At 34.3% G+C, this 18,458-nt stretch overlaps 1 protein-coding gene and 2 pseudogenes across 4 annotated transcripts; 2 read left to right on the top strand and 1 right to left on the bottom strand.

The window, feature by feature from the left end:
* Positions 1–9,012: 9,012 nt before the first annotated feature.
* LOC146958767 (agamous-like MADS-box protein AGL62) lies at positions 9,013–9,726 on the top strand. Of its 4 annotated transcripts, none has more exons than XM_085740298.1 (2): positions 9,013–9,479; positions 9,591–9,726. In XM_085740298.1, exons 1-2 carry the CDS (start codon positions 9,013–9,015, stop codon positions 9,724–9,726), a joined length of 603 nt encoding a protein of 200 aa, XP_085596424.1. The 4 variants fall into 4 exon arrangements, with proteins under 4 accessions (XP_085596424.1, XP_085596423.1, XP_085596422.1 ...); XM_085740297.1 differs by having other exon boundaries at positions 9,013–9,515; positions 9,615–9,726; XM_085740296.1 differs by having other exon boundaries at positions 9,013–9,551; positions 9,630–9,726.
* A 4,341-nt stretch (positions 9,727–14,067) lies between these two features.
* Positions 14,068–14,781, top strand: LOC146958766 (agamous-like MADS-box protein AGL62 pseudogene; annotated as a pseudogene).
* Positions 14,782–16,323: 1,542 nt separating this feature from the next.
* LOC146958765 (agamous-like MADS-box protein AGL62 pseudogene) lies at positions 16,324–16,956 on the bottom strand (annotated as a pseudogene).
* Between the last annotated feature and the right edge of the window lie 1,502 nt (positions 16,957–18,458).

Here is an 18,458-nt window from a genome sequence, read left to right as displayed (position 1 = left end):
GAGAGAGAGAGAGAGAGAGAGAGAGAGAGAGAGAGAGAGAGAGAGAGAGAGAGAGAGAGAGAGAGAGAGAGAGAGATTTGGAAGAAGAGGAAATTGAGAGAGAGAATTTTGGGAGAATACAAGAGGAAGTTGCAGAGAGAAGAAGAAGGGATGTTGTTGTTGTTGGGGTGGAGGGTAAAAGGATGATGAGAGAGAGGAGAGTGAAAATAAATAATAAATAAATAAAAAGCAGATAAGGTAATATGCAGATACAGTGTGGATACACATCATTCGGGACAGAATCGGGATAAGTTTGTTCGGGATAAGTAGCATTTTTCTTAAAAAATTGACATGAGTTTTTTCTTTTGGTAAGAAATAGTTTAGTTTATCAATCAATTTTTCATTGCTTTGTTATCTCCTGAAATTGCTGATAATCACTCGTTCTTTCTATTTTTTTTTTCTTCAATAAATTGTTCTTTCTCAGATCTTATGGTTTCTCTCTCTATCGAAGATTCTAGATCAATCACTTAAGAATATATATATATATATATATATATATATATATATATATATATATATATATATATATATATATCTTAATCTTAATAAACATGCCTCCATTTTAAGACCACTTAACTTATGTATCAAGCTCTAAACCTCTTATTGTCAAATCATCATTTTTACAAAGTATATATTTTATCACCTAGGTTAGCAATTGGCAGCATAAGACATCACTTTCATAATTTTTTTCAATTTGAAAATCATGAAAAATCATTTTGATGAACAAATTTTAAATTGGTTGATTTCCCTCCAAGAAATCAAATAATATAACCCTTTTTACACGAAAAAACAAAAGCCTTTTTGAAATAAGGCCCAAATGTTGGTTAGCCAAATAACCTAAACGCACCACTTTTCAAAATATCCATCAACAACATTAAATGCATTAAGGAAAATGGGTTATCTTTTCCCCTTTCTCACGCGACTACACTCTTCTTCCCCTCCAAAATTTGGAAAAACCCATAGCTAGGAGACAAACTCCATAACACCCTCTATGTACCACCAAATCAAAAGCATTTCCCAATTGATGAAGAAAAGAAAAATTCATCACCGTCGTTCGTCCCACAAAAACGATATTTGTCCTTCAAATTTCAAAAAATCAAAGTGAAAACAATTTTTTATCAAGGGTAAATCTTTGATTGTTGGAGAGCTGAAGCAAGGATTTGGAGGATACAGATGGATGCAAACGAAATTTTGAGGTAAAATTTGAAATTTTATTTGATTTCGAAATCCACCCCCCCCCCCCCCCCCCCCCCCCCCCCCCCCCCAACCCCAAATCAAATCCTAATTTTAGTCTTATCCTATGTTATGCCTTGTACTGGAGGTGAGTACAATATCTAAAACTAGGGTTTAATATCTGTTTAGGTCATGCCTTGAAAATTATCTCAAAGGGGTATTTACAACCTATTTGGGCTTATATTTTCGTGAGTTGGGCCTTAAGTAACTTAGGCCCCAAGACAACAGGTGAGTGTTCTAGAAGTTTCTAGAAGCTGGGAAAGGCGATTTACGCCTTCTATGACCAAAGGCACCCCCCGAAGGGTCGACAAGCCTTTATTGAGGGCTGACGAGTCCTTAATATAAACTTGGTGGCCCACAGCCCCCAATCACCAACCTTGGTACAAGGCAAAATGGTTTGCATTAGTACTGGGTGTGTTGCTATTTCGTGATGTCTCTGTTTACCTTACGGACCTTTTGCTTCTCTTATTTATTTTCTTATGCTTTCGTGTGTATGTCGTGTTCTTGACTTCGTCCATTTTAGTTGTCCTGTTTTGTGGCAGTTCCGACGAGTAATGAGCTAGATTTTTGCCTAGATTCTGTTTTTACTTGAGTGCTCGGAGATAATATTTTAACTTATTTCGTGGAAGCATGTTTCTTCGTTGTATCTCTTTTATTTGACAGAACTTTAGTCTTGTTATTTCAGCCACCTTTCCACTTGGGAAAGGCTTTAAGCGACGTATGGGCCACCCCTCCTCATAGGAGAGGCTTTAGGTGGAATGTTAGCCACCCTTCCCATTGGGTAATACTTTAGGCAACACATGGGCCACCCCTTCTCACAGGAGAGGCATTAGGCAGAATATTAGCCGCCTCCCACTTAGGGAGGTTTCAGGCGAAATTTTAGCCGCCTCTTACTTGGGGAGGTTTTGGGCGACACTCTTTTCTTTCGGAGGATACATGATGACGACTCGTGATTTCTTTCTTGGAAGGGTGTTTCCTTCTAGTTCTTTTTTGCAAGAATTTTTTGAGAGTGGGGTACCTCGTTAAAAACCTGCAAAACAAATCTCAAAGGTCAACAAAGGATAGTTTCTTAATGGCGGGATAATTTCTTCCATATGCATTTACTTTCTCACATTTAAATTCTGGCGTGCTGTTTGGTGAGTTATCTCCTTTTGTTAATCTCGCCCTTGGTGGGCTTTTTTGCACTCCAAACTTGATTTATCTGAAATATAACAATACTTCCACACTTCCAAAGTAATTAGTATCATAAAGAAAGGAGTCTTAATCATATTTAATCATATTTTAGTTGAAACTGACGACTCTTTGTCATTCCTCTACCAACTCACCCATGTTTTCTACTACTCTTCCTATTCCTTCTTCTTTCTCCTACTACATCAGAACTAACTCGACCGCTTCGTTCTTTTATTTCATACTCCTTCTCTTAATTTGGGACTAACTTGTGTGCTGTCTTATTTTCTACTCCTCTTATATTAAATTTGAACCAACTCACCCACTTAATTCTCTTAATATAAAAATAGATCTCCCGCTATCTTATTTTCTAATCTAATTTTAACCTCAAAGTGTTATGAATGTACAAACCAAAGTTAAATAACCGTAATGACCATTGCAACAACCAATTACGGAATGATTTTAATATGAAACGATTGTAATGGTTTTTTGTTGAAACACACCGGCCAAATAATAGCAATGACTTTAATCGATTTAATTAACAATTATGCAGTCTGGTATAATACTCAATTAAATTAGTGCTTCTACCTATTAATTAATACTTAAACAAGGAAATAGAACAAAGAGTGAAAAAGGTGACAATTCAATTACGAACGCGGTTGGTGCACAACTCACTAAACTTGTTTTTATGCTTTTATTCTATTCCATGGGAGAAATATATGCGTAATTAAATAATAAAGGAATGCAAAGCCTGATTGAAAAATTAATTCGAATGTGATCGAATTCATGACGCAAAAGAACGAGGAACTTCGGTGTTGGTGTTTTCGACGGAATCCTTCTCGCCGAATACAACATCAGATGCATGGTTGAGAGATGAAACTGGAGGTTGGGTCAGTGACGGGTGGCGGATTTTGACTTATTTTGTTGAGGGTGCCAAATATTCGCAGAATATATAGTGAAGTTGTTTCATTTGATTGACACATTTTGTTATGTTGTTTAGCGGTTCATTGTGCATGAGTGCCACCTAATGATCATCGATTCAAGTCTTGGCAAGACCCCCTCCCTTTCAGGGAATAAAATTAGTAATGCAGAAAAATAATAGAAGAAAGAGCCGGCAAGACTAGAACTCGCGACCTCATGTTGCAATGTTGCAAAACATATCTCTTTCAGGGAATGCAAAACATATCTCTTTCAGGGAATAAAATTAATAATGCAGAAAAATAATAGAAGAAAGAGCCGGCAAGACTAGAACTCGCGACCTCATGTTGCAAAACATATCTCTTTAACACTGCGACACAATCAAGTATTTTAATAAATTACACCTAATATAATATTTATAAAATATCTGGGTGGAGCCATGGCTACCATGGGCTCCCATGAAGATCCGCCACTATTGGGAATCATTTTTCGGGTCCATTGTTGTTATACCCTAATTTTGGACCTAAAAATACTTGTGTCTTCTTTTTCTTGCATTTCAAGTCATTTGATATGTCTCTGATCAATTACATCTTTCTCTGCATTTTATTTCAATGTTATCTGCAAAATTCACATGCAAGGATATTTTAGTCATTTCCTATGTCAAAATTTCTCTCAGTCTTTTAAACTTTGTTTGAGTCCGTTCAAATAGTCTGAATAAGTCTTTGTTTCATTTCATGTCAGAATCCATTTCAAAAATTGCATTTGAAGTCATTTTAGGTCAGTTTTGCCCCTAAGGGGCATTTTAGTCATTTCAAGTGTCAAAACCCTGTTTAAATTCTAAAAATTGTCTCTGAGTCTTTTAATTCGCTTGTATAAACTCTTGCTTTAATCCCTTGTTAAAAAATCATTTTAAAATTGCATTTGAGTCGTTTTTAGTCGTTTTAGTCCCTAGGGGCGTTTTGGTCATTTCACATAAAAACTCTTGTCTGCTTCGTTGCTTTTTAATCGTCTCGCTTTACGTCAATTTTCAATTTACTTTTTCAATTCAATTTTAGTTTTAATTTTCATTTTGGTCCTTATACTTTTGTTATTTGCATTTTAATCCTTTTTAAGTCAAAGTCAAGGTTTGTTACAAGTCCAAGTGCCATGTGGCATCACATCATTGGTCTAAGCATTCCCACATCATCTATAAATAGGTCAAAGTCATGGTCAAGGTTCACAATTTTTCATTTTCACAAAAACTCCACAAAAAATCATCAAAATTCATATTTATTTTCTCTCATTTTCCCTCTCTTATAACAACTTTCCTCCACCACTTTCAACCACCCTAACTAATTTTCTCATCCTCTATCTCCACCCTAACCAACCTAAACCACCACTCTAACCACCCTAACAACCTCCAATCTTCATCCCTAACCTCCATAACCACCATAAACCACCACCAAAAACCTCCATAACCAAAAGCTTTAATCTAATTTCATCTTTAACCTTCATGAAACAACCTTCACCTTCAACAATCTTCATCATCAAAAATCTTCCGAAACCACTACGGCAACTTCCGATTCGTAACTGATTCGCATGGTTCACCATTGGATTTTCCAGCATTCATCAACAACATCAATTACAAACTCAAAATCATCACTGAAAATCACCACTCCACCAATCCATTCATCATCACAACATCAAGCTCCACCGATTCATACAATTGGAAGCGGATTGTGCAGAGGGAAAGCAATTGAAACGAACCTGTTACGTGTTTGAAGCGGGAACCGATTGGTACGAAATTGTTACAAGGTGAATCCGTTACAAATGCGATTGGAACACGAAGCTTCGGCGACACCGGAACCGTACGCGAATTCGAGAAAGGCCGCGGCAAGAAGCTTCAACACCGAAACGCAGAACAAGGTAAGCACTACACCCTTCGCTATTCCATGTTTCTTGATCTCGTTTTGCAGTAAAAGTTTCAAATCAAAGGATTTAAGTTCACGGTCCTTGTTTCTTCATCTTCGAAATCCGAACAAGTTTTGAATGGGACAAAGAGGATTTTGAAAATCATCGTTTTTCTTTCGAAAGAAGCTTTGGAAGTTTTTTCCGGCCACCACGCCGGAGGCGCTGGTTGGCCGGCAGTCTTACTGGATTTCGAAGAAGAAGAAGTCGATAGGAAAGAAGGAGTATTCACGCGTTGCCTTTCCTCCTGATTGGTTTATGCTGCATATTTCCTTTGACCCGTTAACCCATGATTTGACCCGTTTTATGCCATAACCCATTCCCTTAAGCCCAATTATGTTTGTTTTCTGCTTGTTTCTCTATAATCTTGCTGAACGCACCCCCCATCCCCTGTGTTGCTTTTGATAGCTTCGCTGTTTGCACCCCCTGTATATATCATTTCCTATGCAAAAACTCAAAGAAAAAGTTCTTAACACGTTTCTTGATTTTTTTTTATTTTTTATTTTAGTTGTTTTGGATCGTTTTTACACGTTAATTTTGATTAGAGGATACATGACCTTGATTCGTCTCTTGTTAGTGAAGTATTTTGTTTCTTTTTGTTAAAAACTAAAAGAAAACCTCTAAAAACGCTACATGCTTTAAGTTTCCTCCTTGATTGATTTTTCTATGTTAAATTTTCACCTCTAAAAATCTGAAAAAATATATGTATTTGTTCTTGTATTTGATTGTGGTTCTTTTCTTGATTTAGCGTTCTTGTAGATTTTTAGATATACATGAAACTTTATGTGTACTTTATGTGTTCTTGAATTTTTTGTGTGTTAATTGTTGCCTTTGGAAAGTATATAAAAATACATGTGATTATAGTTTGTCTCATTCTCCTTGTGGATTCGTTCTTTCGTTTTGCCTTGAGATGTAAGGATAAATGTAATGAATGTGCACATGAAAATTGCTATAAAATTTTGGTGTCTCTCAATCTAATTGGTCTCTAATACTTTGGTTTGGGAAGCATATTATAAGTCTTCATGACATAGAGACCTTAAGATTGAGACTTATCATTATCTTGTAGTAATCTTCTAAGCATGTTATCACGTTTGTTGTTGCATCTTACTTCCAATTTGTTAAACACTTTCTTGTTTTCAAAAACACTCCAAATATATGCTAGATGGAATTTTTCTTCTTTTATATTTCTATGTGAATTTGCCTCTTGTGTGTTCTATGTTCCTATACTTTTTACCATTTCAAGTGCTTATAAAAACCCTCCAAAATTCTATGTGATTGTATATACCTCTAGTGTATTTTGTTAGTTTTTGTTTTCTTGTCTTTTCTACCATTTCTTTTATGCAATATTTCCATCATTTCATGCATTTTTGTCCACTAACCCCTTTATTTCCATCTTGTTTTTTTTTAGCTACATTTTCCTTACCATTTCAATTTCATGCAAAAATTAGAATGTAAAGATTTAGGAATTCTTGTAATATTTTACTTTCATGCTTTTAATTTCTTGGCAAAGAGGCCATAGAATGTATCTAGGCCAATGATGTAAAGGACAATGGACTCTAATGATGTACACCGACACAAGCACCGACACATGCACACACACCACTTTAGATAAGTAGCTAGAATATGCATGTTTAGATGTATGTTTAGGATTGTATGTTTAGATGAATGTTTAGGCTTATTACTTAGGAAAAATCAATTTTCCAAACAAAACATGAACAACCTTCACTCAAATCTTTTCCAAATAAACCTTGGGATCCAATATCCCATTGTATTTTCTTTTCCATTTTCTTAATCAAAATTTCAATGAAAATAATCAAACTTTGACTTCTTTTGCAATTCACTAATCCAACCTCACTATTTCCTAACCTCATGCCCTTGAGGCCTCTTTCTATTCTTCAAACTCCATTTTCAAACTTAAAATCAACCAACAAAAACAAAAACATTTTTGAGAGAGAACTACGGTGGATTTGATCCCTTAATCGGGTACGTAGGCAAGGAACAAAATTCCTTCAATTCAACTAAAATAAAAATCCAAAAACATTCTTCTCCCTCCAATTCTTCACATAGTACATTCTTAGGTGTAAATAGCATTTTCCAATAGCATTTAAAAATAAAGCGCGCGCGTAGAAATTAAAGACGGTTCCTATAGGATACTATAGTCGTTATGGGTGCCTAACACCTTCCCGTAGCGAAAACAACTCCCGGACCTCGATTCTCAAGGGTTTTGCTTACTTTTTCCCTTCCCAAGAAAAAAGAAGATATCACCGGTTAGAAAGGTTCAAACGTAATCAATGTTTGACACCCGAAAACCAAGATAAAACAATTGTTTGGAGACCCGGAGGGGTTATTGTTTGATGAGTACAACGTAGGTTAGTTTTACTAAGGCCCCACGGCGGCACCAACTGTACTGGCGGTGAGTACGATATCTAAAACTAGAGTTTAGTATATGTTTAGGTCATGCCTTGAGAATGCTCTCAAGAGGGGTATTTATAGCCTCTTTGAACTTATATCTTCGTGTCTTGGCCCGTAAGTAACTTAGGCCCTAAGATAGCAGGCGAGTGTTCTAGAAGTTGGGAAAGGTGGTTTTAGCCTTCTAAGGCCAAAGGTGCTCCCCGAAGGGTCGGTAAGCCTTTATTGAGGGACGACAAGCCCTTAATATAATATTGACGGTCCATGCCTATAAAAAGGTTGATTGGGGTTGAATGAAAACTTACCCCAACTTTGTAATGTGTTGACAATGGCGAGCACTAAGGTTCAATATTTACCAAGCATGAAATCACTAGGTCCCCTTACCATTTTTTTCATATCTCGTATATTTTTGGAGGAACCTTTGAAATTGATTATCTACCTGGTGATATTCTGAATTTTGTTGTTTTAAATTTTTTTACTCTTCTACCGCGCATTACCTTCAATAACCTAATAGTGGTCTTTTTCTGGGTTATTTTTTGTCCTTTTGTCGTTCGAATCTCATGCGATATTAATAATATTTTTTCCATTTTAAAAATATAACAAATAAATATTAATCACGATTCGTATGTTACAGTTGGCCGATGATTTGATATTAAAAATTAAATTATTTGAATTCATTTTTTAGAAAATTTATAATAACTATATAATATTTTCCATCTCGCGAATCATTTTTGTTTTATAAACTTCATAATAATTTTAAATGTTCGACAATTCATATTTATCCCATCACTTAGTATAATGCCTTTTAATTTTTACGTCAAGTAAAAAAAGATAGACTAAAATGGATACTTCAACTATGTAGAACATGACCATTCTTAACATTATACTAGACTTTCTTTTTAATTTTAAAATATAAAAAATAATATGAACATAATTATTTCAAATTCTTGGAATTAACCAGGTACAATTTATCTAACAATTGCTGAATAAGCAAAGATGGTATAATTTGGAAAAAGAACAAATTTTTTTAACAATGAATTATCTTCCATATAAGCCCGTAAAAAGAGATTCGTTGATAATCTCCCAATCCAGTAAATATTTTATTGTAATGAAAAGTCACAACGTTTGAAAAAGAACCGCGTCTTAAAAATATATTCACAAAATTTGAGCAGAAATATACTCACAAAATTTGTCTATAAAATAACTCTTTCACGCCCAATTCCAATGTACCATTTCTTAGTCTAAATTTACAAACACACTCACCCACCCTTTTCTTTTCTCTCCTTTTGAGCTTCAACCATGTCGAGTGGAAGGAAAAGCCGAGGTCGCCAAAAGATTGAGATGAAAAAAATGAGCAACGAGAGCAACTTGCAAGTGACTTTCTCGAAGCGCCGTAGTGGGCTCTTCAAGAAAGCCAGTGAGCTTTGCACTCTCTGCGGTGCAGATGTTGCTCTCGTTGTTTTCTCACCTGGGGAGAAGGTATTTTCATTTGGCCAACCCAATGTTGATACGGTCATAGACCGTTATCTCTCTCGAGTCCCACCCCAAAACAATGGTACCATGCAATTCATTGAGGCTCACCGTAGCGCCAATGTGCGCGAGCTCAATACTCAGCTGACTCAGATCAACCAGCTACTGGATATGGAGAAGAAACGTGCTGAAGAGCTGTGCAACTTGCGCAAGGCGACCGAGAGTCAGTTTTGGTGGGCTGGTCCCGTTGATGGGATGAATAGGGCCCAACTTGAATTTTTCAAAAAGGCTTTGGAGGAGACTAAGAAACTTGTTGGACATCATGCTGATAGGCTTGTAATCCAGGGTGCTCCTACTCAAACCTTTCAATTTTTTGGTGGAAATGATTCATCTTCTAACATGCCTCTCCATCATCAACCAAATCCTCCGCAAACTCAAATGTTTCCAACACAGTTTTTTCAGAATCCTACGTTGCAACCTCACTTGTTTGGCTTCAACAATACGGGGGGAGGGGGTGGATATGGACCCTCCAGATTCTTTTGATCTGAGCCCTTAGATCCATCTTAAGATGTCCGTGTTAATTATTTTTGTGTTTTTATGTTTCATGTTGTTTTAAATTAATTTCAAGCTCACATGCTTAACCTAGTTTCATGTATGTGACTTGGTTAGGACTGATTCTTAGTGTTATCGGGTCTTTCATTGTCTTTGTTATCTAGTTTGAAGTTGAAGTTGTACTTGTGTTGTATTATTTATTATTTGAATAAAGGGCATCTTATTTATCTATATTTCCATATTGCTTTAAAATTTTAATAAATCTTCTTAAGTCCAATATGAATCTGTTTCATTCCCTCATAATTTTTTAATCATTAGTTGGGAGTTTCAAAATCTTGATCAAGTGTAAAAAAAGTGGGTCAGAGGATAACAATTAGTATTTGTGCTAAAATCAATTAAAAGTCATGGGATAATTTACATATTTTTGGGTTTTCCACAATTTATTTCCATTGAAGATAATCCTATTCGAGGTATGTTAGACACAAATGTGGATACATCTTTTAGCCGCACAATGTGCTAATTTAATTTCTTCCGTTAGACCAAACCTCTCATTGGTAATTTTAGCATTATGATGATGCATGTAATTAAAAAATTTAAATCATTGTTAAAGGCTTCACTATATGTAAGCTTTATTGTAAATTTTCATTGAGGCTCACAAAGTTACATAACCGTAATGAACATTGCAGCAACCAATTATAGAATGATTTTAATATGAAACGATTGTAATGTTTATGTCGAAACACATCGGCCGAATAATAGCAATGAATTTAATGGTTTTAGTTAACAATTATGCGGCTAGTATAATACTCAACTAAATTATTGCTTCTATCTATTAATTAATTTTAAATTAAAGACGGTTCAACAAGAAAATAGAACAAAGAGTGAAAAAGGCGACAATTCAATTACGAACACAATTGATGCACAACGCACTAAACTTGTTTTATACTTTGATTCTATTCCAAGGGAGAAATATATGCGTAATTAAATAATAAAGGAACGCAAAGCCTGATTGAAAAATTCATTCGGATGTGATCGGATTCATAACACAGAACGAGGAACTTCGGTGTTGTTGGTTTCGACGAAATCCTTCTAGCTAAATACAACATCAGATGCGTGGTTGAGAGATGAAACTTGAGGCTTGGGGATCAATGGCAGATTTTGACTTATTTTGTTGGTGGTGTCAAATATTCGTAGAATATATAGTTAAGTTATTTCATTTGATTGACACATATCGTTATGTGGTTTAGCAGTTCATTGTGCCTGAGTGCTACCTAATGAACATCAGTTTAAGTCTTGGCAAGACCCTTTTTGGGAATAAAATTAAAAATGCAGAAAAATACAAGCTGGTAGGACTAGAACTCACGATTGCAACACATATCGTTTTTCCACTACAACACACTCAAATATTTTAATATATTACACCTAATATAATATTTATAAAATATCTAGGGGGAGCCATGGCTACCATGGGCTCCCATGAAGATCCGTCATTGTTGGGAATCATTTTTCGGGGCTATCATTTGGAGACAGCCTGAGGGGTTTTTGTTTGATGAATGCAACCTAGGTTAGTTTTACCGAGGCCCCACGGTGGTACTAACTGTACTGGCGGTGAGTACGATATCTAAAACTAGAGTTTAATATCTGTTTAGGTCATGCCTTGAGAATGCTCTCAAGAGGGATATTTATAGTCTATTTGGGCTTATATTTTAAAGTCTTGGGCCCTAATTGACTTTGGCTCCAAGACATCAGGCGAGCGTTTGATGTAAAGATTTCTACATGTCATATAACTATATACACGTGAGTATAATATAGGATCGTTTCCACAGGGAGTCGCGTAAATCATAAGCATTTTCACAATAGTTCACATTAAGGTATCGAGTATAAATTGTTTGTTTGTAAAACTATGTTCCTAAACGACATAAAAGTAAAAACGAGAGAAGATCGAACTATTTCGCTTGCGGTATAAGATAACAAGCAAGCATAACAGTAGCAATCTCTCGATCGATTAACAGACTCTAGCTTTATAACCAATATTATCACAATCATTTCTACAATATCCTTCGTGTCCAAAGCAATATCGTTATTTCTAGGTTATCGTTTAAACATTCGTGTCCAAATCCCTTAAAAGATAACAAAGTCGATCGGATAACTTAATCGACCGTGTCCAGCCTGATTAAGTATCCGAAAGCATTAAGTTCTTGATTAAAAGCGATTATCAAAGATTTACAAACTTGTCAAGAGTGATATAACTTAAGATAGATTGTTATTCTAGTTCTAGATTCAAGAGTTCGTGTCCAAATCATCTTGAATCTCTTTGAAAGCATTAAACACAAGAATAACAACAATATTGAATCATTAAGCTAGAACCTTATACATTAAAAGATCAAAAGATTACATAATAGCTTGTTTGATTACCTCAATACTACAAGAGTAGATGATAGCTACACATAGACATGTAAACTATGCAAAGGATGAAGGAAAGATGAAAATTCCATGTCAAGATCCTTGATGTCTCAATGAATCTAGGGTTGAATCTACTCCTTAATCACTTGCTTTGTGTTTCTCTCTTTGAAATAGCTCTAACATCTCTCTTAGAATGTATAAAAATATCTAATGGAATAGTGAATGACCTAAAAGAGAGGTAAAACTTCTATTTAAATGGGCTTAAAACGTGACATCTCGCTTAAGCGAGCTAAATCTCGCTTAAGCGAGTAGCATAAATATCTAACTCTGACCAGTGAAGTCTTGCCACGTAGCCCTTATCCCTGTAGAAGTTAAATCTCGCGTAAGCGAGCTGGAAGCGATTCAAGAGCGAGTTCCTGAAATTCCTTTCGACAATGATCTCGCGTAAGCGACATTAACTCGCGTAAGCGAGCTTGCTTCAATCTTTAAACCGCCTTTGAACCTGGCTTGCGCGAACTGGAAGCGAGATGAAAAGCGAGATTCCTTTTGCTCTCGACATTGATCTCGCGTAAGCGAGATACCATTGGTTCTAGATTCTTAGAATCAGGCATGTAAAGCATAAATGGTATAAATACAACAATTGAAAGCTTTTCCGTAGATAACTTGCATAACAAGTCACTAAAAATGCCTCTTCTAACACATGAAAGATATTACTTTTGAGCACTTATCAGCGTTCTAGAAGTTTCTAGAAGCTGGGAAAGGAAGTTTACGCCTTCTAAGGTCAAAGGCGCCCCCGAAGGGTCGACAAGCCTTTATTGAGGGACGACAAGCCCTTAATATAATATTGGCGGTCCATATCTATAAAAGAGTCGATTGGGGGTAGTTACAGAACTACTATACACAATTTCAAACTCAACTTTCAGTATAACACCAAGGTTCAATATCTACCATGCATGAATATCACTAGGTCCCCTTACCATTTTGTTCATATCTCGTATATTGTTGGAGAAACCTTTGATACTGATTATCTACATGGCGATCTTCTTAATTTTGTTGTTATTAATTTTTTTTACTCATCTACCGCGCATTACCTTTAATAACGTAAAGTGGTCTTTTTCTGGATTATTATTTGTCCTTTTGTCGTTCGAATCTCATGTGATATCAATAATAATTTTTCCATTTTAAAAAATATAACAAAATAATAATAATCACGATTCGTGTGTTACAGTTGGCCGATGAATTGATATTAAAAATTAAATGATTTGAATTTATTTTTTAGAAAATTCATAATAACTATATAATATTTTCCATCTCACGAAACATTTTTAGTTTATAAACTTAAATAATAATTTTAAATGTTCGACAATTCATATTTATCGCATGACTTAGTATATTGTCTTTTTTATTATTACGTCAATTACAAAGAGACAAACTACAATGGATTTTTCAACTATGTAGAACATCACCATTTTTAACATTGTACTAGACTTTTCCCTAAAAACAACATTGTACTAGACTTTTTTTTTTTTTTCTAATTTTAAAATATATAAAATAAAATGAACATAATTATTGCAAATTCTTGAAATTATCCAGGTACAGTTTATCAATTGCTGAATAAGCAAAGATATATATAACTGGAAAAAGAGAATTTTTTTTTAAACAATGAATTATCTTCCATATAAGCCATGTAAAAAGAGATTTGTTGAAAATCTCTCAATCCAGTAAATATTTTATTGTAATGAAAAGTCACAACATTTGAAAAAGAACCGCGTCTTGAAAATATATTCACAAAATTTGAGCGGAAATATACTTACAAAATTTGTCTATAAAATAACTCATTCACGCTCAATTCCAATGTACCATTTCTTAGTCTAAATTTACATACACACTCACCCACCCTTTTCTTTGCTCTCTTTTTGTGCTTCAACCATGTCGAGTGGAAGGAAAAGCCGAGGTCGCCAAAAGATTGAGATGAAAAAAATGAGCAATGAGAGCAACTTGCAAGTGACTTTCTCGAAGCGCCGTAGTGGGCTCTTCAAGAAAGGCAGTGAGCTTTGTACCATCTGTGGTGCACATGTCGCTCTCGTTGTTTTCTCACCTGGAGAGAAGGTATTTTCATTTGGCCAACCCAATGTGGATACGGTCATAGATCGTTATCTCTCTCGAGTCCCACCCCAAAACAATGGTACCATGCAATTCATTGAGACTCACCATAGCGCCAACGTGCGCGAGCTCAATACTCAGTTGACTCAGATCAACCAGCTACTGGACAACGAGAAGAAACGTGCGGAAGAGCTGAGACACTTGCGCAAAGCTACATAGACTCAATTTTGGCGGGCTGGTCCTATTGATGGGATGAATAGGGACCAACTTGAATTTTTCAAAAAGGCTTTGGAGGCACTTTCGAAACTTGTTGCAGATCATGATAATAGCCTTGTAATCCAGGGTGCTCCTACTCAAACCTTTCCATTTTTTGTTGGAAATGGTTCATCCTCTAACATGCCTCTCGATCATCAACCAAATCCTCCGCAAACTCAAATGTTTCCAGCACAGTTTTTTCAGAACCCCATGTTGCAACCTCATTTGTTTGGTTTGAACAATATGTGGGGAGGAGGTGGATATGGACCCTCCGGATTCTTTTGATCCGAGCCCTTAGTTCCACCTTAAGATGCCCGTGTTAATTTATTTTTGTGTTTTTACGTGTTATGTTGTTTTTAAATTAATTTCAATAGAAGCACACATGCTTAACCTAGTTTCATGTATGTGACTTGGTTAAGACTAAATCTTAGTGTTATTGGGTCATTCATTGTCTTTGTTATCTAGTTGTAAGTTGAAATTGTACTTGTGTTGTATTACTTATTATTCGAATAAAGGGCATCTTATTTATCTATATTTCCATATCCCTTCAAAATTTAATTTAATCTTTTTAAGTCTAATATGAATATGGTTCATTCCCTCATCATTTTTTAATCATCAGTTGGGAGTTTCAAAATCATGATCAAGTGTAAAAAAGGTGAGTTAGAGGATAACAATTAGTATTTGTGCTAAAATCAATTAAAATTTATTGGATAATTTACATATTTTTTGGTCTTCCACAATTTATATCCATTGAAGATAATCCTATTCGAGATATGTTAGACACAAATGTGGATACATCTATTAGCTGCCGCGATGTGCTAATTTAATTTCTTCCGTTAGACCAAACCTCTGGTTGGTAATTTTAGCATTATGATGATGATGCATGCAATTAAAAAATTTAAATCAACGTTAAAAGCTTCACTATATGTAAGGTTTATTGTAAATTATCATTGAGGCTGGCGGTTCTTTTTGTGATTTTCTATGATGTTCGTCTCCGTTAATCTAAACTTTTGTCTTCAAACAACTTTAACATACATATGTACCTTTTAGTTAATTGGATTAAAGGCTTGCGATTTATACTTAAACTAGTCAAAATTTTATTAAATGATTCGCATTGAAGAGGATAATATGGTAATTTTAAATTTATTTTGTTTTCTCTTCAAAAAACGACTAAATTTTGTAGAAAATAGTTTGAATTTTTGGGTGTATGATTGAAGATTTGAAGTTACAAGAGCTTTTCTTTTTTTTGAGAGAAGAAGTTACAAGAACTGTGTGTGTATATATGTATTTAATTTTTTTGTATAAAAAGAGTTGTGTCTATTGGAAGATGAATTACTCATAGTAGAAGAAGAGTTGTGTTTTTTATATATCATCTTTTTTATTTCTTTCAGTTTGATATATAATCTATTTTTTTGGTCACTCCATCATTTCAGGTTTAAGTTCCAATAATTGTGAGAGTTTTTATGGGTTTTTTTTTTTTTTTTGCATCTTGTGTTCTATTGTTATCTTTAATTTGTTTCAAGTGTTTACTTTATGTGTTTGATGAAATATTTGATAGTGATTCATTTTGTCGATAATGTAATTTGTGTAAGGAGTGTACTGTAGTTCTTACCAAATTCAATATTATTTTGATCTTACTAAAGACTTGTCAACATGTGGTTGAATTGGTCATTCAAAGACCGCATATAGTCGAAATGAACAAACACCATCAACAACTTTTTTCTCTTTTTCGATGATGGATGTAATTAAATACTATGGATCTTTTGTTATTCTTTACCATTGGTCATATATGTGGAAGAATATAGATATAGATAGCAAACAATTCAACTACATGAAGGGCATCATAAGTTCATCAGCCCTTTTAAGAAGCTTTCTCTTTAATTCATAAATGGACACCATAAATTGTTCAAGTTCTGCACTACTTATATCATCAATTGAATCATCCCACCAGTCACCTTTCTTCAAAAAATTGGCCAAAATTTCAACATCAACTAGTTTCTTATTCTCCAACTCTAACATCTTTAATGCCTCCTCATATTGTCTATTGTACTTTTCGTAGGTTGAAGAATTTCCTGTTGATTTTGAATCCTCAAACTCGGTGGTTCCTTTGATGTAGCTATTGAGGATTGTGTTGGTGTTGGGTTGACCAAAGCAGAATAGTTTGTCGGCAGGGGAAAACACGATCATAGCTACTTGAACATCACATAAGACACAAAGTTCACTTGCTTTTTTGAACAAACCTTGTCTTCTCTTTGAGAAAGTGACTTGCTTGTTGGATTCTTTGTCAAGCTTTTTGATTTCAATCTTCTTGCGCCCTGTGGTTTTCTTTCTTTGGTTATCCATATTCATGGTGAAATTGTGCTCCGATCTTTTTTAGTGAGATGAAATAACTTGAAAAGAATTTATTTATTGGCAAAGGACCGCGTTGGTCTCATCGTACCATAAAATAAGATCCTACAATTTCTCCCTAATCTAAGATTGTATATCAACTAAGTATTAAATCTTAAATATTGCCTCAATATTTAGATTCCATTTTTATCAAAATAGTTTTTATTTTCCTTTTTTTTTTTAATAAATCATCGTTTATATGATCGTACAATTTCGCCTCCAAAAGCAAAAAAGATCCTTACAACTTTTCACTAGCAAGATCCTAAATCAATTAAGTATTTTTTTTTTTTTGACAAAAACAAAAGATATTCATTCATATTGATAGAATACATCAGAGCCAATAACATGATCAATATCGCTAAAAATGTAAAGGGTGAATCTGCGAACAAACTCACAACACCCAAATTAATAGCATTCAACGGCAAAATGCCTACAAATAATATGATAAAATCTAAATCACCAGAATACCCATGCTTCTGGATCTGCAACGTTGACGCCAAAATCATTGATAGAATTTGTGATTGACTGAAGCTGATCTTTCAATACGAAGCAAACGAACACCGCACAACAAAAGATGCGAAATCAAACAACGTCGCACAAGACGACGAACAACACAACGTCGCACTAAGACGACGAAATCACGAAAAAACACAAAAGAAAAACTTGATGTATGTGGAGATCACTTATTTAGATTGAAAGAAAGGGGAAAAGAGATGTAGAGGGGTGATTCTAGGTCAAAAATTGACCTAAAATCACCCCTCCTCGATGTGTGAAAGAGGAAGAAAACTTAGAGAGAAGGCAGAGTTTCTCTCACTAAAAAATTAGGGTCGGTTACGTGACTCGTTTTTTAAGTCAATTAAGTATTAAATCTTACTTATTGTGCAAATATTTATATTCCATTTTTTTTTTATCAAAATAGTTTTGATTGAACGTATATTAACAAATGGACATGGTTTTTTTTTTTTTGTGGGTAAGAAATAGTTTAGTTTATTAAAAGTTAAAACAATTTTCGATTTCTTTTGAAGGGCTTGATTGTTTTTTTATTATCTCCAGAAATTGCTGATGACTAATGAATCACTGAAAAAAAAAAATTCTAAATCAATGAAAAAAATTTCTAAATCAATTGTTGGTGTTTAATAAGAATATATTTTTTCTTTTACTATTTCTCTCTACTTAAACCCTATTTATATATTCAATCGAATCAAGTTTACTAAAAAAAAAATCAAATCATATACAATTTTATTTTTAAAAGAAATGCTAATTTGTGCCCATAGGACATATGTTAAGGATGCCCAAAATAAAATCTTGTATTGACAATTGTATGTATTTATTTTTCAAGAAGTTAGAAATTAATTTTTCATAATAAATATTTACTATTAATAGAATTCTTAACATGTACCCTAAAGACACAAGTTAGCATAATTTTTAATTTAATTATTGTTTGCGTATATTTTTAAAAGAAATGCTAATTTGTGCCCGTAGGACAGATGTTAAGGATGGATGCCCAAAATATAATCATGTATTTGACAATTGTATGTATTTTTTTTTCAAGAAATTAGAAATTAATTTTTCAT

Source organism: Medicago sativa, chromosome 1 (genome assembly GCF_051527215.1).
Source record: "Medicago sativa cultivar Bolivia chromosome 1, Bolivia_mono, whole genome shotgun sequence".
Taxonomy (NCBI): Eukaryota; Viridiplantae; Streptophyta; class Magnoliopsida; order Fabales; family Fabaceae; genus Medicago; species Medicago sativa.
This window is presented reverse-complemented; position numbering and strand designations above follow the sequence as displayed.

Excerpts from the sequence above, each read along its gene's own strand:
- LOC146958767 (XM_085740295.1), top strand. The coding sequence starts at position 9,013 with ATGTCGAGTGGAAGGAAAAGCCGAGGTCGCCAAAAGATTGAGATGAAA.